At 44.8% G+C, this 25,716-nt stretch overlaps 2 protein-coding genes across 4 annotated transcripts in view; one reads left to right on the top strand and one right to left on the bottom strand.

The window, feature by feature from the left end:
- LOC131266582 (stathmin) overlaps nucleotides 1-14,686 on the top strand; it is a 37,430-nt gene extending 22,744 nt beyond the window's left edge. For 2 of the 3 annotated variants that reach the window (XM_058269152.1, XM_058269150.1), the window contains exons 3-6: nucleotides 8,472-8,827; nucleotides 8,980-9,129; nucleotides 10,871-11,026; nucleotides 12,008-14,686. In XM_058269152.1, the coding sequence (XP_058125135.1) occupies nucleotides 8,472-8,827; nucleotides 8,980-9,129; nucleotides 10,871-11,026; nucleotides 12,008-12,085 (740 nt within the window). In that variant the 3' untranslated portion in view covers nucleotides 12,086-14,686. The remainder of the gene's footprint in view (nucleotides 1-8,471; nucleotides 8,828-8,979; nucleotides 9,130-10,870; nucleotides 11,027-12,007) is intronic. The other variant, XM_058269153.1, reaches the window with a different exon arrangement.
- Nucleotides 14,687-17,268: 2,582 nt separating this feature from the next.
- On the bottom strand, nucleotides 17,269-21,945 carry LOC131261880 (inhibitor of Bruton tyrosine kinase). The gene is made up of 6 exons (XM_058263729.1): nucleotides 21,686-21,945; nucleotides 21,074-21,622; nucleotides 20,903-21,003; nucleotides 20,526-20,834; nucleotides 19,574-20,458; nucleotides 17,269-19,182 (listed from the first exon to the last, which is right to left on the bottom strand). Exons 1-6 carry the CDS (start codon nucleotides 21,920-21,922, stop codon nucleotides 17,382-17,384), a joined length of 3,882 nt encoding a protein of 1,293 aa, XP_058119712.1. The 5' UTR covers nucleotides 21,923-21,945; the 3' UTR covers nucleotides 17,269-17,381.
- Between the last annotated feature and the right edge of the window lie 3,771 nt (nucleotides 21,946-25,716).

The following is a 25,716-nucleotide window of genomic DNA, read 5'->3' on the forward strand; positions in this document are numbered from 1 at the left end:
TAAAGACTTTACTATAATGATAGCTTTAATAGAATAATTCATCAAGATTTACATTTCAACAACTAGTGACAGCGACTAGTACCTGAGGGGTTATTCAAGAATTTACATTTCCTTATGAATATCGAAAAATACTATTGTTTGGCTTTTCTCATCAACATAACATGGCCGCAAGTATCGATTCTCGAATTGTCGGTTGCTAGAGTAGTCACATGAAGCATAGCGATAAATGAAAGTAGACTCCTCGACTCCCTTATGCAAATGAGGCGTAAAGCCAATTACTTCGGATGCAGAGAATTTTTAGTTTCTGCTGCATCCCTTGTACAACAGCGAAACCAAATGTCCATTTCTTCCAGCGCCCGTTTGAGATTAATGTCGGTGAAAGCAGTCTCAAACAAGGGAACGCAGTGCCAATTGCTGCGTTTGATGGCCTGTAGCCAAACTCGAAAACGTTGGGGAGAATCGCCTGGTTCAAGGAAGAGGCAACGAGAGAAATACAGGATTAATGATCGGTAGCAGGAATGCGGCTGACTATCGACATGGAAACATGCTTCCATAAAAGTGGTCTTAAAACAAAGCATTTGTTAATTTATTAGTTTCCTTCTCCTCCTGCGGTGGTCCGTTCCTTGGAAGAAGATGCTTACGCCAGATCTAAAGAAGAGAAGGCAGGATCGGTAGCTCATTTCGTATGGTACAAGCGTCCGGCTTTAATTTATATGAAAATTTATTAGGCTATTCCCGGGCGCCCTGCTTGCTCTCCATGGATGGTGGAAAGTTTTGCGACTCTCCCTTCGCTGAAATTCCCTGCTGTGAAGGTAAAAGGTGTCTTCGGACATGAATCTGACGAGTGTTTACATCCCGGTGTCTCCCCTTCGACAGGATTTGTTCTAGACTGTTTTCTTCTTCTCGCGCTCCTCGTTTCTGTTGATTTTCCCGGGAGGTGCCTTCAGGGGGTATTTGCAGAAATCAGTCGAAAGATGACGATGGTTTGCAGCCTCTTCTTCCTGTTGTTCGGTCGCGTTAAACCAATTTCTCTGCGCGAGGCCACCACAGACATCGGGGGGCATGCTCGGTCGGGCTTCAACTTGTTCTTCTACGAAGACGTGGGCCGGCTTGTGAACATAGGCTAACCTTCAACCTCTCGCCTGCGCCAATCGAAATTGTGTCGGCAATTCGATTAAGGGCTCTCCTTGCGCCCTTATTCCATTCCCATTTTTGTTCCTCCCGGCGGCAATGTAACAGACAAGCCCTCTCGATGCTGCTGCTTGTTCTAGTCCTATAATGTTGCACAAATTTTGCCCACATCCATCCGAGACTCGTGTGCGAAAGCTGCCCGGAAGGAAGAAATCTTTTGAAGCCACCATTTGGGGCGGAATCAAATTAGGAGAGAGGCATCCTTTCGATCCTGTATTCATTCGTCTACCCGGATTTTGTGGCAGTTTCTGTATGGCTTCGGGAGGGAGTCGACAACCTTTGGCCAGACTTCCCGATGGTGGCGCAAGAGGCGCTTGTTCTATCTGCCGCCCTTGATGTAAAGGAACTTGTTCCACTGTACGCACTCCAAAACGTAGTTTGTTGCTTCCTCGCAATCTCCAAGGGGTTGCTGGAAAATGGCAGGACATTTCGATATCTGTTACTAGCGCCGTTCTGTAGTGAATCGACACACATTTAGATATCGTCGGAAGAAAGAGGTTTTCCGTTTGTTATTCCCACCCCACCCCCTCACCAACCCCGCGGAAGCGGTTTGGTCGTTTCAATAGAGGCAAACATTTCCCTCGGAGAAATGTTTTGGGCCTGGGGAAAGTGTAAAGTAAAGACATCGGCCGGAAAGTGTCATAGGAACGAAGCTCTCGACCAAGTGACACGCAAACAAATAAACATAATCTTTATGACAGGGTGTGAACCCTACGGAAGACCAGATGCCGTCGGGTTATATTACAACTCGCCCTCTCCAGACGCCCTAGTTTTCGTGGCAATCCTTTTAAGGTGATATCCAAATTTCTCACTTTCTTCGATATTTTATCAGATTTTTTGATTTTGAATATTTTCAAGATTACTCATGATGATTTCATGGATTGAAAATAAGACGATAGCCGTAAATTGGAACTAAAACACTTTTCAACAACTCATCAAAGTTCCATTGAGATCATCATCTCCCTTAATTGCTTCACCTGAACAACTCCCCGGGAAGATTAATCAATAATTCAAAGATAGTCCTCCTCGAAATCCACACGTGGTGGGTTTTCCATTCCGACCGGAAACTTCCGCTTCCGGTGTGTGCTCTTAATTGATACCTATCCGGCGGAACGTTTGGCACCGGCAGAATAGACTCATTAGGGCCATGTAGCGTGACCGAAAAATCCCTGGCGAGAATTTACGAAACCAATTTTGCGTAAAAATTAATTCGACGCTATATTGTTGTCTGCCTGCCTGCCTGCCCCCCTTCTCGATTTTCTTGGGCAAAACATCCGTGTTGATCTGACACCGTTGGCGAACGACCTAATAATCATTACTTAGAGAATTTTAGAGCCTCTTGTGCCGGTGGAAAAGGTGAAGTGGGGTTGTGCGACATGTAAAATACATAAAATTTATTACTCACCTACCCTCTGGCACCCTCTGTTTGTGCTCTCTGCAAACAGTTTCCTCCGCTTGTCTCGTCCTTCGGTTTAATGTAATGAAACCTCCGGTTTTGCAGGCGACGGGCGAAAGCGTCGCATTATCATGTTTTTGCTACCTTCCTTTTTAAAGGGCGCGCAAGAGTTTTGTTTGCGTAAAAACCGAGGACGGAGGGAGAACAACCTCAAGTTTTATCGGATAATCTTGTGTGCGCGCCCAACCTCTGCAAAAGTTTCTTCCCCGTGCCCTCACGTAACCGGAGACAATGGAGGTGACAAAAACCTCTCGCAACGGAACATTACGCACTTCATGCGAGGGTTGGGCGGGCGTACATTTTTTTTTCGAGTCCGTATCCTTCCTTCCCTGAGGTTGTCTAATGAAGAAATTGAAATGTCTTTCACTTTTTCTTCGTTCCGCATTCCGCAAGATTGTTTGCCATCAGAGTCTGTCTGCCGGAGCAAGAAAAGGTTACATCGTGCGAGTTTGATAAGACATTACCTCCAGACGGAAAAATCGTTCTCGGCTTTGACGGTTTTTGCTAGAGTCATGTTTTGTGACTCTTTGCATACAGGACAGACAGGCTGGAAAACTCTTTTGCTCTGCAGCGATGGATGTAATGCCCTAATTAACTAAAGTAGGTTTCCTTTCTTGCTGCTAACTTGTTTTAATCCTATTCTCTCTCCGGATAGGCTAGCATTAAGTGAGAAGTTGTTATGAATGAATGAAAAAGTTTGTTATAAAATGTGAATGGCAAGTAGTGACACAATAAATTATATGTTAATTTAAAAGCCATTGTAGATAACTTTGTTGCAAAATAACATTTTATTAATTCGTTTATTTAAAGAGTTATGGTTTTAAGAAATTAGTGTACAATTTTTTTTATCGTTCCGTTGCTTTTTCAGAGCGCTCGTTTTGGGATCCTTCATTCACTTAACAAAATGTAATACCATATTTTTTCTACGCCCCTCAAAGCACGGAAAGTTTTGGCTTTAAATGAAACCGCAGTGAAAATTTTGACTGCTCAATCATCGACCGATAAAATAATTTTACTACCAGTACATTTTAAAGCCCTTTTTTGTGTGTCTGCGCGCCATTACAAGGAGGAGTCTAGAAAACCTTCCGAATGCCCAGGGTCGTCCTGTGTTGTGGGCACAGCAATTCATTCCGGTGTTATCCTCAACGACAGCACCAGTAAAACCTCTTATTTTCCCCGTTCTTTCGTCTGCGGGGGAAGTATTTTAGTTGTCCTGGTACATCCACCACATCCAGCCCCGTACCGTGGACGATGCCATTGGGACTCTTTTCTCCCCTTTTTTAAGGATTGTGCCCCAAAGGGTAGCGTTTTCCATGCACTCTGTAAGGAATGGAACCAACAGCCCCGTCGGTTTTTCGTTTTTTCGGGGCCTTCTACACTTTCCCAGCGGCGTAACATTTACGAGCGTAAAACGCTGGCGTCCCGTTGTGTGAGGGCTTACAATTTGTACAAATTCGAAAGCATCCCCATGGAGTAGGCAGTTGTTGTTTGGCAGCATTCGGCTTTGCAGTGTCTGCGTGCAAGGAAATTTTCCAAACACTCCTACCAAAGCGCTCTGTCGTCCGCCCAAAGCGCGTCGGGTTGGTGAGCAAAAACATTATATTTGAGCTTTGTTTCTGGTCCAGACTATGTTGCGCTTCCCTTTTCCGTCTCTTTTAAGTAAAGAAATGATACTGAAAACTCTGGATGGTACAGTAATGTTTTTTGTTTTGTTTTTGCTATAGAATTGTGGGCGTGCGAGGAGATGGCACAAAATCTGGCCCCAGACACGACGGTAAGACGAGCAAAAAGGAAATCATCTCACGTTTTCCGCTCATCTTCAGCTCGTCTGCTTTCTTGCCTTTTCCCTCGTCACTCTGCGCAACTGTGCAAGTGAAACCGTTTGCTGTGGATGAGGTTTTTATTATTTAATGAAAAGTCTATTGCTATTTTCTGCCCGTTTTATGATTGTGCGCCCGTCATATACACAAGGGTCGGCCGAACCGGGGCCAAAACTCCAGACGCTTGGTTGGTTGTGTTCGTCTGAACGGGCCGCCCGGAGAAGAACTACTCCTAGTTATTTTATGCGCACAGTTTGTGTTTTTCCTTCATTTACTATTTTACCTGTTTTGCTACACAGAAGAAGCAACTCACACACACACGCCATCGGTCGGAAAGCAGATGGTATTAGATGCGCGCAGTCTCGTAGGGCTATGACGACCGTCCGGCGGAAGCGGAACCGGAACCGGATCCGGAACGTGGAGCGCGCGCAGACCCTTATCGCCCGTTAGAGAAGCTACTTTTGCGGATTTAATTGCTTCCACAAGGAGGGAAGCTGCTTTCAGCTATAAAGCGCTCTGGAATTCGCTGAACTGATTGTGCTAAAAATGAAGCCAGAGAGTGTCGGAGCAAACAAAAGCACAGAGTCGCCGGGCTTTTGGCTTTGAGCGGGTGAAGAAGCTACTCGTCCAGACATATCCATCCCGAGCGCAGCTTCAGCATCAACAACGGAGGGAAAACGCCTGGCAACTGTTTGGAGCACACCCGACGGTTGCAAGCGCAAGATTTAAAACAAATTAATCAACAAAGCGCGCTGTGAATACTGTTGAACGCGCGATTCTGTCTGGAATGCTGGTGGAGCACTGATTATTTAAGTGTGGGGAGGGAAAGTGTCCCGCCCCGAAGGGAGAAATGGAAGTGAAAAATAATTCGTCCGAACTGACGTTGATTGATGGTTTGCTGCGAACGGCTGCTGCCTGCACCCCCGCTTATGGTTGTAGTAATACAATCACACGCCACCCGCCACTGGATTAGTGTAATTGCTTGTGCTGCGCACTGATTGACGCGTGGAAATTTAAATCGTGCAGAAAACTGCCACTGTGACTCGTCGGATTTGTTTCGTGACGAGAGGAGAAAATATTTTGGATAACGGATTCGTTATTTATATTTGTACTGGAACTCGGTTTTTATTTATAGAATCTCTTATCGATTTCGGTATAGCAAATGGATCATTCGGATATTGCACAGCTTTTTGTGTCGCTGTTGTTGACGAGTCGATTTTCCATGTTGTACGTACAATTAATTGATATAACACTCTGCGAACTGATCTGGATGGATAACGTTCTTTAGTTTTGTTTTTACTAACCACGCTAAACTATTTCTTCATTTCTTTTTAGCTGTTGATTTAAACAAAAATTAACTGAAGCATTCACCTGGGGAATGAAGATATTGGATGCCTGAAAATAATTCCTATTTGAAAATGATGGTGCTCAAGGTGAAGAATGTATGAATTCTGGAACGCGGTTTTCTTCCTTTCGTCGTTACCTTTTTGCCCACGTACCTTTCGTACCGGGTAGGATACGCAGCCCGACCAAAGCCCCCACAGTGCTTTATTTCCTCTCCAGCAATGCGTCTGGCGGCGTATCGATGGCATCCAACATCTCGTTGGAGTAGAACCTCAAGGATACCTCCCGACTGAGGCAAAACACGCTATGTATCCGTAATCTTTTATTATTACTACACCCGGTTCCGTCGGGTGTGCGACACGTGGATCGCTATCATTATCGTTAACATGGTCTCCAATGTTTCTTATTCCTTCTTCGGTTTATCACCGGCGTAACATGAAGAAGACGACGAGCATCATGAAAAAAAGAACAAACACGTGTATGCGTGTGGGCGTTGGCACATATGTCGCGCCCTAATTCAACCATATTCGATGCCAAAAAGCAATCTTGTATCCAGACACGCAAAGATGCTACGGCTTTTCCGTGTCTCCATCTTTTCGGCGTCGGCTTCTAGCCGATTAGGTAGTATCATCTTGAACCTTTCCCCGGTTGGTAGACGGCGTCGTCACCACGTTCCTCCTGTGGCTCGAGAGGAGCTTACTGCTTGGCCTCGCTTCGATGGTGGAACCATCGGCTTGGCTGCTGCGAAATTGCCATGACACCCGAACCCCCAGTCGCGGTCCAATCATGGGGAGGCGTGGAAAATCGATATTTTTTTTTCTCAATCCTACGTATCTATTTTCCACCTCTGGTCGGTGGAAGTTCCGGTTTTATTTTTCGTATCCTCCAATGGGAGAATCTATCACCAAGGATTTTCGACGTGCGTGCAGGGTTTCGAGGGATGAATTATGGCGAAACAGAGAAGAGCTATAAATAAGTGGAAGAGACGACATAACGTTATCAACTTTTGCCCATTTCAAGGTAAAACTTTTCAGACTATACAGGTGTTAATTGCAAAAGAAATGTTCAAAAGAAGTTTTATCGGGATTGAGCAATCCCATACACTTATATCATTGGAAAGTAACAGTACATTCGTAGAACATAGTGCAAACGAAATGGACTGCAAATTCGACCCAAAACTTACATCTCCTCTCAATATCGATGGAGAAAACGAGACCGTCAATGATTATTTCCGTGCTGCATGTGATCGCTGAGGTTTACACACTTGTCGTGTTATGTGGCAACATAATCGTAAATTGAGATAAACTCACCCTGGAGACCCATTTTCCTTCACAGTAAGGACGTTCTGACGCATAGTTTCGAGAACCGATTAAACTGTAGCACCACAACAATATTCTTAAACGGTTAAGGGTAAACCATCATCCCCCCCAACAAATCCAAGGCGAAAGACGACTCGTCGTGAACAGAGGGATGGAATGAATTGCGATAGTTCATCTATTCTGAAACTGTAAACCGTGTCATTCGCCGGCCCGAGGCATTGTGGCAACCCTCGAAAGGATCATCTTCTCCTCCACCACCCCCGGTGCCGTATAATGACTTGATTTATAGCAATACGTCAAAGTTGCCCGAACGGAACCGAATGTCAGCGGAAAGTCGACATGGCCAATGATCGTTCACTCGATTAGGCTTCTGTTCTGACAAAGTGCCTCCGTTTAAGAAAGGAGACGAAGCAGAAGCTAGGTGGTGGTGGGGGTAAGACGTTTCGTTTAGAACGAAATGAAATTGACTCGGTAAGCTAAATTTACTCACCAATTTGGATGTTCTTTCATACGACCCCGTGTGAGTGGAGGGGGTCTTGCTCGGCGAATCGGCGAAGGGTTTCGGAAGCCAAAACAAGAACAAAATATAAACCGCAAAGTACACAACAAAACCCCTTGTCCAACCTATCGAATTACGGCGCTGTGCTGTACTTCTGGTTTGCGTTTTTGGTTTGGGTCGATTTTCTGGCCGCCTTTCTCACGTTACATTGAGCATCGATCGGGCCGCTCCGTCGGTGTGACGGTTTTACATTCCTTTTATTTAGCTTGGAAAATATTTTTCCAACTCCTTGCCCTTTTTTTTGTTTTTGTTCACGACCCGGGTTTTATTGATGGGTCCTTTGGTCGTCGTCCTCGCGTATCCCTGACAAGGCAAAAGGTGTCGAACCAACAGCAGCAGCAAACTGAATTTCGTCATCGCTTCGCTCGTGTTCACAAGATCATGCTTTGTTGGGTGGTTGGCCGGCAGGAGAAGTTGCTGAAGACACAAAAAAAAAGAAACAGTGAGCTGGAGCTTCTGCTGAAAAGCGCGCGGGGGTACTTTTGGGTCGCACAAATATTTGACTAACGATGACAGGCGGAGGGAAAGGGAAGTTGCGAATAAATAATGCATAACCCGTCGTGTCGCTGCGGGCTCGGGCAAATATGCTGTCCACCGAATCGCCGGGGCGCAGTGTCGATCGATACATTACCGGGATGCGACGAGAACTACCCGGCGGCATGTCACCCTGAAGGAGTTCATTTTAAGTTAAGCCCCCACGCTTGAGACGTTGTTTTAAAATAAATATATAATATGATCATCTAACTTTTTTGTGCTTCTTCTTCTTCTTCGTCCCTTTCCAGCTACTGAAATCCGTTGCCAGGAGAAGTCGAAGGGTGGCCTGTGCTACGAAGTGATCCTGGCCGAGCCGGCCGTGAACGTGGCGCTGCCGAAGATACCGCCCGCGCCGGGCAAGAACGTGTCGGCCGAGGAGATCGAGGAGAAGCTGAAGGCCGCGGAGGAGCGCCGGCTGTCGCTCGAGGCGAAGAAGATGGCGGACTGGTCGGCCAAGATGGCCAAGATCGAGGAGGCGAGCCGCAAGAAGGACGAGCTGGACAAGGAGTTCAAGACGCACGCCAAGGAGGTGCTGCACACCAAGATGGAGCAGTACGAGGAAAAGCGGGAACAGCAGATTACGGAAATCAAAGAGAAGCTAAAGGTAGGTTGATGATGGTCCAGATTAACTAGGCTCCGATTGTCCAATGGCGATGGCTTTCTGATTGCCGCTTGCTGACCACCACTTAAGATCCTAACCAAAGATCCGACCGTTTATAGATGAAATCATCTTTGTGCTGTTTATCCAATTTTCAGATGCACGCTGCCGATATCGAAAAAACACGACAGAGCTTGGAGCAGCAGAAGGTCGAGGAGCTGCAGAAACATCTGGAGGAAAAGCTGCGAAACGCTGCCTCGCTGCGCGATGATAACATCAAGAAAATTCTCGACAGACTAAAGGAGCACGTACGTATCTTTCTTCGCCATGCGCACAGAGAGAGAGACCATCTCGTGTGACGAGTCCTGCAATGGTCCTTTTCCCCTCGGAATGCCAATGCCAGTTTGGAATCAATCAAGCTTGTATTTCTCAATCATTTCGGGGTTTCACCGGATCACGAGATCAGCACTGCCAGCAAACGGCAATGTAGATCCAAACCCCCTGACACCCTAAAGTACTCGTATTATTAATGCATTTCACTAAAAAGTCTTGGTTGATTGGCATGTATTTCCTCCGCGAGTGTGTGTGTGTTTTACCTCTGTTGGTTGTTAATTTATTGTTTCATTCTTCCTTGTCTCGTTTTTTATGTTTGTTTTCTCCTTTTTCCTTTTCTATTTCATGTAATACGTTCTCAACACGATGCTACAAAACCAATGCACCAATTCGGCACACCTCTCGTCACACCTGCCTGCCCGCCTGTCCCTTCTGTACGTACACATACACCACCACAACGACACTCGTACTCACGCCTGTCGGCAAACGTTCAACTATTGTCGATCCTGCACGTCACTTCCCCCGGGCTCGGATCGCATCCTTCGTGTGCCGCGATGAAATCAATACACACTGTACTCTCGCTGTTCGCATAAATTATCACGGACCCACACACACATCGTCGACATCGTCGATCGGGGGACGGCGTGTTTGCCCACTTCATAACTCATCGCTCGGTGGACAATATCATCTCCATTCCGTCATCATTATCTTCTTCATCATCCGTCGTTCGCCGGACACTATACTTTATCAAACCACCGGATAATCATTATCCGGCTGACCCGAAAATTATCACCCGACGAACCTTTATCGGCCTGGGGCGGGCATTTTTCACAATCGAAAAATTAATCTTTCTTTATCGGGGATGGTTGATTGGTTTTTCCTACCGCACACCGTAACTCCTCCCTCGGCCGGAAATCGATTGTGCTCCTCCGACCACTGAATGTTGGCCCTTTTGGTATCCGGATGGATGTTTTCATTCTACTTTACCTATTGACCCCATCTCCTCTTGTCCTATTGATGCTGTGAAAAATCAATCTTACTATTATGTTATGTTTACCAAACGGTCGTTTCGTCGGTAAACGACGTTTGTTTGTTCGGTGGGAATCTATGTTTTCATTTGGTGGATTTTCGGACATCATGGACGCGCACTGCCGTTTCGTTTATCACGTATCGTGCGCGTGTTCCGTTTGAAATGTCCTTGCGTTTGTTCAATACTCATCCTCTCATGTTTGTCACTATATTCTACCATGCGCCATTGCGGCACGTCCTGTTGGTCACGTTTGTTTTGTATGTGTTTTTTTTTTTTGCACTACTTACATTGCCTATTTGACCTTTTCCCCTTTACGGTTTTGGTATTTCCTTTTCTCTCTGTTGTGCTTAATTAATTGACGAATTCTTCTATCCTTTTGTCGCTCTTCTATTACACATGATTGAAACGTACTATTGTTTCATTCGGCGTCGGCGGGGGTGTATCTGTTGACAATTTGGACGATATTTTCCGGGAATACATCTCATCAATTTCATCACCATCCACAATCAACATCAACACCTCCATCGTCATGATTATCATCTACACGACACATTTTCCCACACACCGTTATTCTATCGCCTTCCGACGTGTGCCACGGGTCTACATGGAAAACCTACACGCGCTCTGTCCGGTTTTTCCTTTTTCACAACCATCACCAACACCAACAACAATCATCATCACCACAGAACACAGATAAGTTGAATGAGGTACGCGCCACCGTCGACCAGATCGAGGCGCTAAAGACCACCGAAAAGACGCGCATCATCGAAAACAAGCTGTCCACCGCCGAGCAGAACCGCGAAAAGGAGCTGCAGAAGAAATTGGAAAACATTCGCAAGCACGTAGGTTTTTCCCTTCTTTTCTCTTCGTATCTAAGCTTCCCCGACACGACACCCATCCGTTAACCGTTTGTTTTGGCCGTTATTTTGTTTAACTATCTTTTATTTCAATCATGTTCAGTTCTATTAACCTATAGTTTTCAGCAAGCAAATTGAATGTTACGCTCCATTAAGGTTTCGTTGCTGATAGCAGTATTCGCTTTTTGCTTCGATGGTGGCACCAACCGCTGGCTGGAAACTGGTTTTCGACAAAGGGAAATATTGAAGCGCCAAGTTCAGCAGCGCAAACCGCCTTAATTACTTGCCTTCCTCGATGGTCGTCAACAAATTCCGTTGTTTTCCGGAACAAAAGCTTTGCATATCTCTTGTTCGCTGCACCGCGACATTTATCTTCCCATTTATTTATTCGTTTCATCTTTTCTATCAACGTTGTGACTGCTTTTAATTAAAGGACTCTGGCCTTCGTTGATCACAATGGCAGACATGGTGCACAAACAGGATCATTTTCTTTTTATTTCCAAAGAGCAATGAATTTGTGTTAAAAATAATGGCGTATTTATATTAGAATAGATTCTCATGTATACAATGATTTTTTTACATTAAACATGATAAAATGCGTACAGGGGATTAGAAAAACATGGTAAATTTGCCGCCTAAATGCTGATTTAACACGTTAAGCGCTACGCGCAAATTGTACTACTTCCCGATCTGCCAGCGATTCGTAGAAACGCCGGCCTACCCAACGGGCTTTGTCGGCCCGAGCAGACCGACGCCGGCTTACGGGGAAGAACACTGTCGGCCCCATGGGGCCGACGTAGCGCTTAACGTGTTGACCCCCTTCATTCAGGTCTTATCAGGCCTTTGCATAGTTGTTATTTTTTCCCTTATATAAACTCGGGATTAAAAAAAACTTACGCTTAAACAAACTTGCTAAGTCACATGTGTTTTTATATGCTCGTTCTGTTTCCCGATTGTTTCTTACAGGAACGACGTGCGGAGCTGGTCCGTCAGAACAAGGCGGCCCTGGCGCAAAAGACCGACGTCACGGCATCATCCGGTTAAAGAGGAAGATGGAGGAGCTAACGGGCGAGAAGAGTTCTGTACGGACGGGATCTAGTGTGGAACACTTAGAGTATAAAAGAACACAAACGGAAACCGAAGAGAAATGTTTGATGAACTATGAAGAACTGTTGAACACTCTGGCGTAGTGTGGTGGCCGGCCATTGGTAATGAAGATGTGGGGCCTCTGCCACGAAGCAGGGGACACTGTTCTATGAGGTCCTGATATTATTTTGATCCTTTGAACCGACCCAACTTTGGGCGATTACCGCTATAGTAGAATTTTGTGGAATCCAAACAAGAACTTAAAAGGCTCACTAAATCAAAAGAAAGTCAACTAAGAAAAGTACTCTGAAGAGAAAAGAGAGCGCAGCCATATGTGAACGCCAATGACCTGTTTATCAAATTAAGTAAAGAGCATTAAAAAAAAGAAGCATGAAGAAAGAATGCAAAAATAATAATCAAGAACCAACTGATGATAACCGAACACTTAGCATATTATTAAACAACATAAACTATTGAGCAAACTAACGTGCGCATTGAACCAGGTAGATAGTTAGATAACGAACATCATCTTACAAGATCCACGTTTCCGTGGGAGGGAAAAGAGTGCAGGAGGCAGCATTGATTTCAAACAAAAAGACCACACATTTTTTAAATTATATTTTAACGGATATTCCCTTGCATATGCTGCGCAATGTCGTGCCCATGTAGAAGCAAACGGGGTGGCGGTCGCGGCATGCGACGAGAGGGCAAACAACTGAAACATCATCTGAAGTAGAGTACTAACACGTTCCTTAAGCATATGCTTTGCACGGAAAAGCCCGCCCAATGTGAGCAAAAGCAAACAACAACGCATTTAGCAAAAACCAGCACAAAACCGATGGGACGCTGTTCAACAAATTAACTCGCACTACCGTGTGAGGTCCTTTATGAAAGGTTCAAATTAATATACAAGACGTGGACACGCGCAAAATTGCACATAATCCTCTCTGGCATTGGAATTGCATTATATTTAGGACGGCGACTATTGCGCGGCGGCAGGAAAGAGGCTCGTCGTAACGCGGAACGGCATCAGCAAAGGATGCGCGACGCACCGAAGAAATAGAGCGAACCCCCAAAACGGCCGGTGGAACCTGGTTTTTTTTTTGTAGGAAGAGAACTAACAGAGCAAGCAAGCACACATATACAAGCTACTGAATGCAGCTACTAACAGACGGTAGGGGTTAGAACGAAAAAGAAGCTAAAAAATAAATAAATTAACATACAAACAAACAAACAAAAACCACACACAACACTAAATGAAAACAAAAATAAGTATTTACCCACTCCCACTTCCTCCTTTTTCTCACTACATAACAAAAAAAAAAGGTATAGAAACAAAAGTATATATGCATATGATAGTGGTACATCTAAAGGGCTATGTTTGCGCTGAACAGCTTCAGGAGGCCGGTAAAGGGGTTTGGTGTAGCGTTGTGGTATCATTCCAGTTCACGATCGATCAATATTATTTTTCAGTATTTTCAATGCACTTCAAAAAAAAAATTGGAAATAAATCCATCATTTTGTTACACAGGGACTTTAAACAGGATGAAAAGAAAAATAGCTCACCTTTTCCACCCGAGCTGTGACACTGGCCCCTTTAACATCGGATCAGTGGTGTGTGTGTGTGTGTGGCATAAATTTGTTACAATGTCATAGAATTCCAATGAACCAATGTATCCGAAGTTTTGTCTAGATAGATGTTCTTATTAAATGTTGATCGGGCGCACGCCTCTCTATGATGTGGTGGACTTGCGGGTGGTATAATTGCTCGACTGGTGGAACACAAATTTGTTTACTGCTTGTCTCAGCCCAGAAGTGAAACGGAGGAAGATCATATAAATCAGAGGTCCAGCGAGAGTGAGGGATGTTGCGAAAAGAATTGAATAAACCCGTGGAAAAGTGAGACCAGAAACGAGATCCGAATTGAATGATGCAAGAGAAAGAACAACTCACACTAACTATCTACACTAACACCAATCGACGGATGATGGTCCGGTTGAAGATGATGCCCAATGTTGGGGAAAAATAATAATTTTTCCCAAATTTTTCTGTTTCCGCACCCAATAAACAAAACACACAGACTACCAACTCAAGCACTAGGTAAGGTAAACAAAAAACCAAAAGCACACAAACGAACAGGGAAAAAGGTCAATGGCGTGTAGCGGGGTTGAGAAAATATTTGGAATAGCTCGAAGCAAGGGAAAAAATTAAAAACTAAACCAGTTTGGATAGCAGCAAATGATATTCGATCAAAAAAAAAGGACGCACTTAAACAGCTTAACAACTGAGCTGCGAAAAAAAGAACATTTAAACGTAGTGAAAGCAAGAGGAAAGGGGGGAAAAGATGAAAGTGAACCAGCAAAAAAAGCAAGCAAGCAAAACAACAAAAAAATGCATTATACATATATCGCCTCTGTGCCCGCTATTTTTACATTTATTCTTACGCCGACGAACGGATGAAAAATCCAAACAAGCAAACAAAAAAAAAAGAAAATTAGTAAAGGCAAAACGATCAACTTAGAATCTGTGAAAGGATGAATTAAAAATGCTAGTTTATTATACACACATAAACACAGTTACACAACACACGAGTAAAAACAAACATATAACACACGACATATATACATAAATAATAAAATAAATATATATTTACAAGTTTCTTTACGCTTTTGTGAGGGCAAGAAAGGCTAGGACAAGGAAAGCTAAGAATGGGAATCTAATTAGTAATCACGATGGAGGAAGGATACGGATACGGGCGGATAGCTATGATAAGGGCTAGAATAGATGGTGGCATGATGATGATAAACACGCAGATAAAAGAAGTGCTTTGCATGCGAACTCGAGGAAAATGGCTATGCTGCTTTTTGTAAACGGTTATATTCGATTTAGGAATTTAATTTTCGGTCTCTTTCCATGACACCAGCGGCAGTGTAGGTGGGCGACTGTTCAAAGGTGATTTAAAAGCGGCCATCTATCGCTTAACATGATTAGGAATAAACACACTTATTTTTTTGTAATATCAAAAGAGCATAAGTGTAACCAGAAGAAGGGAAGGGAACGCGCTTGTGTGTGATATAAAATGGGGCTTTACGTTTGTGCAGGGCGCTGCTGGGCAAACGTAAAAAAAACAGCAGGAATCGGTTTGCAAAGAACGTAACCGAGCGAAAGCAAACCAATCCGCATAATGAAATCGTTGGGCAGAAAAAAAAATAAATCTATACATTAGTCACTGTGTATTAGGAGCTTTACGTGCATTATACAAACGATTTACCGCCTTTAAGTTGTAAATTTAAGCCGAAGAAAAGTGTAAATGTTTCGGGGGCATCCCCCCAATCTGGCCACACTCCATTTTCGGTCCCGTGCTCAAACCGTGGTTCCATTTGTTGTGAAACTTTCCTATTGCGTACGTTCCGCCTGCATAATAACCGCACCCGCTCTATACTACGAAATGCTTTTAACATTGTGCGTATAATCCAGCTGTAGGTCTCCCCCGGAGCACTTTAAACCGACAGAATCACTCTTTATGTCTTTAGTGTACAGACTCAAAAAGGCTCCCGTTGCTATCTGAGAAATGTAAAGGTTTATAGATAAGTGACCAGTTCAATGGAAACCGATCTTTTAAACACGATCGTTTTTTGCAGCAGTTTTCTTGGCAAAGTTTACGTACGACAAATTTCCGAACTGTTGACCATTGTCGAAGGGCAAGAAAAACATCTTCTGTAGTCTTTCCGATCGAAACAAATAGAATATGCTAATTGGCTACATTTTGGAAACACCTCACACCAACATATGCAAAATTATCTAGCTTTTTGTTTAACGCAATTGAAACGCTCTCTTTCTGGATTCGATTAAAAACGCAAAAACCTGCGAATCCAGTTTCGTGTTCGAATTGATGAGCAGTAAAAATTGAGGGGATTGTTAAGTTCCCTTTACTCAAAGCACACACACACACAGTTAAACATTTGTGAAAACCATACCCACGCAAGAGGAAAGACTAGCAGGACAACAGTGTATTTCTCTCGATTCAGCGTCAGTTAGCGAAATATAAAAAAAAACTGGCTACACACAATGGCACAAGTGTGTATCATCCGGAGTATCAAACAAGAAGTTAAACCAAACATAAAATATATACAAAAACTAAACGAAACATAAAAAAGCATCACATAGCGCAGGAGGTAACAAAGAAAAATCATGAGTAAAAACAGCATCCGAAAACAAGCCAGCATAATGCATAGTCGTGCGAAATCACTCGCTAACAGTTGCAGAGGATATATTGGAGGAGAGTAAAACAAAACATGGCAAGCTAAAAAAAGGGACAAAAAAGGCACATAACGATCCTTTGATAGTGCAAATAGAGCAGCAAACAAGCAGATCACAAGAATAAATGCGTGCGCGTAAAATGATAAGCATACGAAAACATGTACTTTTTGCCATCTTAAAACTAAACCAATCACACATAAACAAAACCAAAAAACCACGCAAGAAAAAAACCAACAAAGCAACCTAGTAAAAATATCATACAATACGAAAAGGGGCAGGCGAATGTGAATGAAGCACAGTTTTGTGATCGGTTGCAGAAGTGAAAACAAAAAGTAAACATGCACACATGAACATAAAATCGAGAACCGAAAAGCAAGGAAGGAAAGGAACGCTAAAGGACCGGACCTACTACGTTGTGGAATGAAGATAATAAGAGGTTAAAAGTAAAAATCCAACTGCATACACATCATCAGTAGTGATGATGAAGAAAGGCATCATTTACCCCCAAAGAATGATAGACGAAGAGAAGGTGGCCGACAAATGAGAGAAAACCGCATAAGAAAAACCTTGATTTCAAAATAAAGACAACGGAACGAAAAACCAGAATAAATTGGCGTTGTATTTGCCGCCACACTTGGTGGTTGGTTTGTTTGTGAGTGCTACCCGAAAGTGAACTACATTTAATTAGCTTACCCCATCATCAAGTGTTTAATTTATAAACCATTATCAAGAGTTATATTTTCGTAAATATATCTAATATCTGAACCACAATAAAAACTGTTGAAGATTGACAGTCGTTGATACTTTTTTACCCCTTTTTCTCAAAGTTGTGTGCCCCCCGGTAATATTTCATTGCCATTTATCGTTTGATGTAGAAACAGTTACATTTACAATGTCCTTTTTCTTTTTATTTTACACACAGCGTAGCTTAGCTACACTTTCAATAAAAACTAAATCATATCAAAAAGGTTTTTCCCACACTTTTCAATTAGTTCTACTGATATTGCCAAACGGCATAGTTGAACCCATCGTCCAACAACGGTGGCCGGTAACGCTCAACCGTGATGCTCTCGTCAAACACCTGGTCGACGTTGTAGAATGCCCGCAATTCCTCGATCGCCCTTTCCTCGATCTGCGTGAGTACGAGCGATTTGGATTTAATCTTCTCGTAGTATTGCTTGGTCCGTCGCTCGTCCGCAAGGATTTCATTGAAATCCTTTTCCCCAGCGCTCGAGCGAGAGCTAAGTTGCCGCTGGCGAAGCTGTCGGGCGTTCGCAGCGATCACCGTACGGTTTTCAACTTCCCCCGTTTCGTTTGTACTACTCTTTCGCTGCTTGCGGCCACCAACCGTGGTTATCGCCGTTGACGATCCGAGATCCACCACCGGTCCGTCGTTTGTGGACTCTCCAATCTTGAACAGATTGGCCACCGGTGGGCTGGAGACAATCTTCCACGGATTAACCGGTACGTCCGGTACGGCGGTGGAGGGGCCCACTTCCGGCGACTTCCCACCGGTAACCGTTTCGGCCAGCGTTTTCTCCACCGACGGACCGGAGGAGAGCCGTTTCCGCTGCTTTTGTGAGAGTTTTCCTTTTTGCAGTGCGAAATCCCCCAAACTGATGGCGGACCTGGTCGCATTGCCTGCCGATTCGTAGCCTTCGTCGGGTGATCGGATCGGTTGGATGTGGGGCGGCGTTGGGGTCTTCTCCAGAACCGTCCGAAGGTTCGCATAGGACGGCTCCTGAGACGTCGATTGCTGTTTCATCACCTCATTCGCTCGGAGGGCTGCCGCAAGTGCTGATTTTCGTTTAGCATCCGCGTTGGCCCCCGATGGGGAGGCCACCTTCTGCCACGAGTTTCCTGCCGATCCGATCGTTTCATTGTTCGGTCGACGATCGCTTAGGGGCGATTCATGTTTAACATCGGGAGTACTCCCCGGGCCCGTTGTCGAGCTCGTGGTGCTGGAGGAAATTTTACGCTCTTTCTCGGCGGCAGCTTCCTCGAAGGATAACCGCTGCAGGTACACCATCGCTTCCTTCTCAAAGTTGCGCTTCTCCTTCTGTAACCGGGAGAACTTTGGCGTGTTGATCTGCTTGCCCTTCGGTGTCACCGTCATCTTGCCCTTTGGTTCATCTGCCTTCTCGTCGAGATCGACTTGAAAATCGCGCACAAACTCCTCCAACTCCTCGTCACTGACCGCGTCCGAAAACGGTGTTATGGTACGGAAGTCGGACAGCTGAAAGAACTCCTTGTAGAACCGGTCGACCTGCACCAAAACGGTCGGCTCCAGACCGTCGAGCAGATGCCACTCGAGCAGGCGGGCAAAGTTAACGCTAATGAACTGCATGCACACGTGCTTCAACACCTCGCAGTTGTACTGATACGCAAACTCCAGCAGTTCCCCAACGTTGCGCAGCTGCACCCGCTCGCTTATGACCGTCTCGTATATGCTCTTCAGCTCCTCGATGAAGAACTGATCGCAGATAATAATCATACTGAAGAGAAAATTCTCCGAGTAGCGCTGCCCCCGTACGCGCCCGTAATCGTTGTCGTACAGGAACTGCACGATCACGTCCATGTACTCCCGTGGGACCGTTTTCAGGTCCGCCGTTTTGCGCTTCTCCGTCCACGTGTGGGCGAACATCATGGCGAAGTACTCGAGGCGCGCCACCAGGACGCATTTGTGCGCGTGAAGTGATTCGTGACCCTGTAACTCGATTGTGAGGTCGTAAAGCTCTGGGTAGGAATCGTGCCTTAGCTTTGGGAACGGTTCAATCGGTGGGTCCTCTAACAAGCTGCAAAAAAACGAAAGAATTATAAAATAGAAAAGATGATGGTGCATCAAAAACTAAATTTAATTTAGTGTTAAGACAGCAAACCTAACGTCCCTATGAAACGATAACAAATATCACTTAATGCTAATTGTTTAACGCGTTCTAAAATTAAAATTTGAACTTGTCAGCGGTGTAACCTTGGTGACGAGTAAAATATTTCACGTTGCTATGGAAATTTTTCTTGTGCAAAATTTGGTTTCACGGCTAACGCTGAGAAAAAGATGCATATACTTTGGAGGTTTAACAAAAAAATGATTTCTTCTAAATCTAAAATTTATGTTTTGCTTAATTGATGGTAATGAAAAACTACTATTGTTAATGCGTAAACCCCTTAAATATATTTAATACTCACTTTTTGACCGACTTTGACAGCGCTTCCAGGTGCATCTGATCAAACATTCCCTTCAGCTTGCTGGACATCTGGTTCATTTCCGCCACGGTCGGTTTTACCGGTGCACCCGACCGATTACCAGGTTTCCTCGCTAGCTTTTCAACGTCCGCCACCGAGACAAGTTTATTGGTGTAGAGAAACCGCAGGGCCAGCTGAAACCCGCCGACCGTCATCGCGCCAAGACCGTGATCCTTCAAATGGAACTCTTTCTCCTTCGGTTGCTTCTGTAGTATCGTACGAAGAAATTCCGACCGATGGTACAGGATAAACCGATGGCTAGCGAACGGTTGGCCTTCGACGTACAGGACGACATCGTGCACGGCATCCATCTCCGAAGCGTCCGCCAGCAGTGTACCGTAGTCGTAGTTTGATTCCACCAGTTCCGGCATGCAGAAACAGCGGCGGGTGTTTTCCACCAACGCGGCATAGTTTTCACCGGCCGCGTCGCACACAAAGTCTACGACATTGTTCAGGTTGCGGATGCGCTTCAGCTCGATCCGACTCCGTAGGGTCTCGCACAGTTCCTTCCGCGTGTACGTTTCCTTGTAGTCGCTGTGCTGGGTCCGTACCGAGCATGGCATCTTGTTCGTGATCGTGCCCTGGTACAGGTTGCCCAGCAGCAGCACGAGCGCATTGTTGGCGCACCAGAGGATTTTGTCGACCTCGAGGTTGCGCGATTGAGCAAAGACACAGCGCACAAACTGCTGGCAGTCTTCGTACCATATGTAGATGTTGCGCGAAGCGGTAAACACCAGCACCCGTAAGTCGCCCGAGCTGCGGGTGACATCATCGCGTGTCGTCTGTAGCTCGCCACCGGTCACCGAGAGGCATTCGATTTTCTCCATCCTAAAAAGATACAGTTGCGTATGCTCATTCGTTTCTTGAGACGTGAACGGGAATGGTTTCTACTTACAATGGCTTTTTGTACGTTTTCACCTTAAACCCGGTGAATATGTGCAGAAACTTGGACTGCGTGTACACCACGATGGCCGCATTGCTAGACTCGACCAGCTTGACGGTGGTATCCCATTTGACCGCACTGGCACCGTCCTTCGCCTGCGCGCTTTCCGGTACGAGTGGGATCGCCTTTGGCAGTACGATCTGTGCGAGATCTCGCTTGAACCCAAACTGTCCCCCATTGAGGCCCCACACGTACACGTCCGCGTCGGCAACGGCGATCGAGTGGTAATCTTTCGCTATGATACGATTGATCGTTTTCCCACTAAAAATAGGGAAGGTTGAGGGTTTGGCTTTACTTTTTCCTAGCCTCCCACTCGTAAGCCGACTTACGCTATTGCTGATTGACCCGTAATCTCCTTAAAGCTAAGCAGTTTCGGTGGTGGTGGGTTAATTCCCAGCTGGCAGTGTTTGTTTTCTCCACAGGAATATATCTGCAAGGAATGTTTGAGATTAAACAGGTGAAAAAGTTTTCTACCTTTTTGAAGAAATACGAATACCTACATTATTATTATCCGTTAGGATAAGGGTATGATGTTTCCCGGCGGCAACGTCCACAATGCGATCGCCTGCCTTCAACGGAGCGGTTACCTTGGACGGGAATGCCACGGTGTGCTCCATTCCCAATCCTAGCCGTCCACCGAGCCCGTGACCCGTTGAATACAGCTCGGCCTGACCGTGCGTCAAGAAAACACTATGGTAAGCACTGATCGCCATCCTACCGATGCCGGTACGGCTTTTGCGAAAGTATTCCATACTCTCGGGATTGTTCCGACCCTGCACATTGCCAATCCCCAGGTTGTAGTTTTTGTTCTGTCCCCAGACCATCAGTTCCGGTCCAAGCGCGCCACGATCTCCACCCGCGATGTCTTTTAACCGTTGCTCGGACACATTACTGCACAGCTGCATCGGATTGACAAAGTCCTCGTCCGGTACGTCGAGGGACGCGCCGTGTTTGACTAGTGCTACGGCCGAGCCGACGCTTCCGTAATACATCGCCCGATGTAACGCCGTGTGACCCGACTCGAGGTCTTTCTGGGTAATGCTGGCACCCTGAAGAAGAAAAAAAACCCGGTGATCCAATGAACTTGTTTGTCTCGAACAGCGACCACTTACCTGATTGATCAACCATTCGACGATTGCGTACCGGCCTACCGAAGCGGCCATATGCAGCGCCGAGCGGCCGTACTCGTCCAGGATGTGGGCAAAGTTGCGGCATGTCTTTGCTATATACGCCGCCAGCTGTTCGTCCGAGACGGCTCGCTTCGTAAGCGCCGCAGTGATTGCATTTCCGTGGCTCACTAGACGACACTTTTTCGTGCACTCGTACTCGAAACTGTTTATGGTGAACATCGAACGAAAATGCGCTGACTGTGGAATTAGTGAAATTGATCCCTTCAATGGTAGCACGTTGACGAACTGTATGTTTTCCTTCAGGAGCCCAGCCACAACAAATTGCCAACTCGAAACCTTTTTTGTAAGCAAAATTACAAACAACACACAAACAATCACTACTATTTCACCATCGACGGCAGTCGGTAATCGTTTATATTCTAGCGTTTTCGCGCGACCGTACAATCAATCTAGGTTCATTGAAATCGATTTCATTTTTCAAACTGCATTCAAACGATGCTGTCAGTTCTAGGTCTAGGAAACGATGCTGTCAGTTCTTTCCAAAATAGAAAAGGTTCCATAAACTGCAGAAAGTTTTCGCTACCGGTTGGAGAATAAGGATTTTTCGAATCTAGCTGCTAAATAATCTGAACTTTTGTCTTTTTTCATACTTTATTTCAGCGTATATATAGTATCAACGTATTCTTAGGTATTGAACAGAGTGGAAAATTAAAATGAAAACCGAATTGAAACACCGTACGATTGGCCATGACATTTTTTGAAAACCGCACGTTACACCATATTTCCTTTGTCTGCACGCAAAAATATCCACACTTAATGTTGCGATCAGTTGAATATATTTTAATCATGAATTCACGTTTTCTCTGATTTCGGCTATAAACATTTTGAAACAATATTCTAAAAGAAATCGGAAAGAATCGAACATGAAACTCCCAGTAGAAGGATTGTTGCAGCGGTTTGTAGACCTGCGGTCAAACAACCTCGAGGAAAAGAAATAAAAGTTATAAACTAAACCCAACTCAAAATTTTTTTGTAGTTCCTTTATTACAATTAAATTGTTTACGGGTAACAAAAACATCTTCTGTGCAGCGGTTTAAATGTTTATTTAATTTGAATATTTTTAAACACATCAACTCATTTACATTTACATTTACATTGTTTACATTTACATGGTTACATTACAAAATGATTACATTTTTATCAAACAATTGGTCAATACAATAATAAATCTAACTACATACATCTAACTACAAAAAAATAAAGTAAGTAATCCTGCCAAACACCGATCCGTGGCAGGCGGCGTCATCCTTCTTTGATTTTTTTTCCTTTGGAGCGTCGATTTCGGTATCCTTTTCTTCCTCCAGGTAATCGTCATCTTCATAAAACATTTCCGCCTCTTCTTCTTCAATGTCCCCTAGCGAAGGTTGCCAGCCCTGGAAATGCGTGAAAACATCTTTTAATACATGTAAGATTTTATTTTTTCTCTTACTTACCAATACATCTTTTTTTACCCTCGGGTAGCAGACGCCCACATCTGTAACGTCGTCATCCGGGACATCGGCGTCCGGGACATTGGCGTCCGGGACATCGGCGTCCGGGACATTGGCGTCCGGGACATCGGCGTCCGGGACATCGGCGTCCGGGACATCGGCGTCCGGGACATCGGCGTCCGGGACATTGGCGTCCGGGACATCGGCGTCCGGGACATCGGCGTCCGGGACATCGGCGTCCGGGACATCGGCGTCCGGGACATCGGCGTCCGGGACATTGGCGTCCGGGACATCGGCGTCCGGGACATCGGCGTCCGGGACATCGGCGTCCGGGACATCGGCGTCCGGGACATCGGCGTCCGGGACATCGGCGTCCGGGACATCGGCGTCCGGGACATCGGCGTCCGGGACATCGGCGTCCGGGACATCGGCGTCCGGGACATCGGCGTCCGGGACATCGGCGTCCGGGACATCGGCGTCCGGGACATCGGCGTCCGGGACATCGGCGTCCGGGACATCGGCGTCCGGGACATCGGCGTCCGGGACATCGGCGTCCGGGACATCGTCGTCCGGGACATCGGCGTCCGGGACATCGGCGTCCGGGACATCGGCGTCCGGGACATCGGCGTCCGGGACATCGGCGTCCGGGACATCGGCGTCCGGGACATCGACGTCCGGGACATCGGCGTCCGGAACGTCGTCGTCCCGCATTTCGTCATCTGAGCTCCAAAAAACTAACTCTTCCTCTTCCGGCTCCTGTTTGACCCTAAAACAACAAAAAAAATCGATTAAACCCATCGCGTTAGTTTTGAGCATCCGCACTCAAACGTTACAAATGCTCAAATGATGAAATGTGTCTGCTGCGATTGATTTATAGGCTGTTTCGAAGGTAGTAAATTGCATTTCATAGTCTACTAGATGCAATCGGTTTTATTTAAAATTTTAGCAATTTCTTTTTAGATCTCAGTTGACTGAGATTTAAAATTTTTGATCTTAGTGCACACTTAGCGTTCAACATGGTAAAACATCGGATGTGTATATTTATTACGTGTAAGGTTTTATGTTTTATCCTGCTTACTAAAACTCGGTCTTTTTTCTTGCCCTGTGGCTATTGAATTTGGGTTGCCTTTGACTCAGCATGTTAGTGAACTGTTGCCGGTAAGTAAATATCAATAAAGAACAGAATTTACGAAGACTTCGTTGAGAAAATACTAAAAACTGTCAACAACAATACAATATGAATCGAGCCCAGAAGCAGCAGTGAAAACATTTGAAGGAATTTGTGCTGAGTGTAGACAAACACGTTGGACGGCATTTCATGAATTTGGCAGAATTGATAAAAAAAGCATCAATGTTTCTCCATTGGGTAAAAGAGTAAATGAGAGTAAAGAAAACCACAAAAAATATCACTCAAGAATCTATTCGGATATTGAACAAGACGCTACTCTAGCGAGGTGCACTTAATGTTGCGATCAGTTGAATATATTTTAATCATGAATTCACGTTTTCTCTGATTTCGGCCATGAGCTGTGTTGTTGTGTTTGCTAACGAGTTCTCTCGAGTCCTCCTGAGCATTCAAATTGTACAGTGCTCGGTTTGCCGGTGCGTGCGTGGTTTTGATTAGTTAAATCGATATCTTCAATAGGCTCAATTGTTTTTCTGTTTTACTCCATTTCGATATTTTTTTTATTTTATGTTTATGGATACTGGCAACTTACTTTGCAACACGCTCACGCGCTCACTCAAGGTGCAGTTCAAAGGGACATTTCACTTACTTCACGTTTGACTAAATATGCTTAAGTGTTACTGCAATCGTTTGTAAATAAACTCTATACACAATTAAAAAATATAGCATCATACTTCTCTCCTGCAGCCCCAATTGTTCCTCGTCAGCTACTCAAGTTATTTCTTTTTTGTGTTTCTTTTCGTTCTTACCAACATGTTTCGATCGTTCCGAATGGAGATTGACGATTGCCCATGACAGGATCTATCGCACTGAACACCCCACAGTCGCACCAGTTCCAAATCACTTAAATTTTCACTTTGCTGTTATCGTTTGCTGGAACATTACAAACATTCATGAAGCAAAATGCTGGTTGAATGTTACGCTAGCTGCACACATTATAAATAGCAATACAAACTGGTTTCGTTTCACCTTATTATTACTGTCCAGAAAATTTAAAAAAAAACACTTATACAACGGAAACAATAAGCAAACTAGATATAACACAAAGGAAAACAAAACTCTCATTAAAAAGTACGAATCGATGTTGGAAGCAAATGATTGCGGCTTAACAACCGATTGCTAGAATAATAAACAATAGAGCATACAACGAAATAGCAAACTTAAATATTAGCTTCGTTTTTTACATAATTTTAAAACGCAAATCGCATAAGCTTATTCCATATCGCAATCTTTCTGTGGTTTCACAACTTCAGATGAAAATATTAAAAACAAAAGAACAAACGCTTAAATTGCAAAACAATTAGTCCATCGATGATAAATCCAAGCTGCACACAGAG

The sequence above is a fragment of the Anopheles coustani genome, chromosome 2 (assembly GCF_943734705.1).
Source record: "Anopheles coustani chromosome 2, idAnoCousDA_361_x.2, whole genome shotgun sequence".
Classification (NCBI taxonomy): Eukaryota; Metazoa; Arthropoda; class Insecta; order Diptera; family Culicidae; genus Anopheles; species Anopheles coustani.

Excerpts from the sequence above, each read along its gene's own strand:
- LOC131261880 (XM_058263729.1), bottom strand. The coding sequence starts at position 21,922 with ATGTTCACCATAAACAGTTTCGAGTACGAGTGCACGAAAAAGTGTCGT. Across the intron at positions 20,835-20,902 it reads ACGGGTCAATCAGCAATAGC|TGGGAAAACGATCAATCGTA; the intron begins GTAAGTCGGCTT and ends CCCTATTTTTAG. Across the intron at positions 19,183-19,573 it reads CTGTCAAAGTCGGTCAAAAA|CTTGTTAGAGGACCCACCGA; the intron begins GTGAGTATTAAA and ends GTTTTTTTGCAG.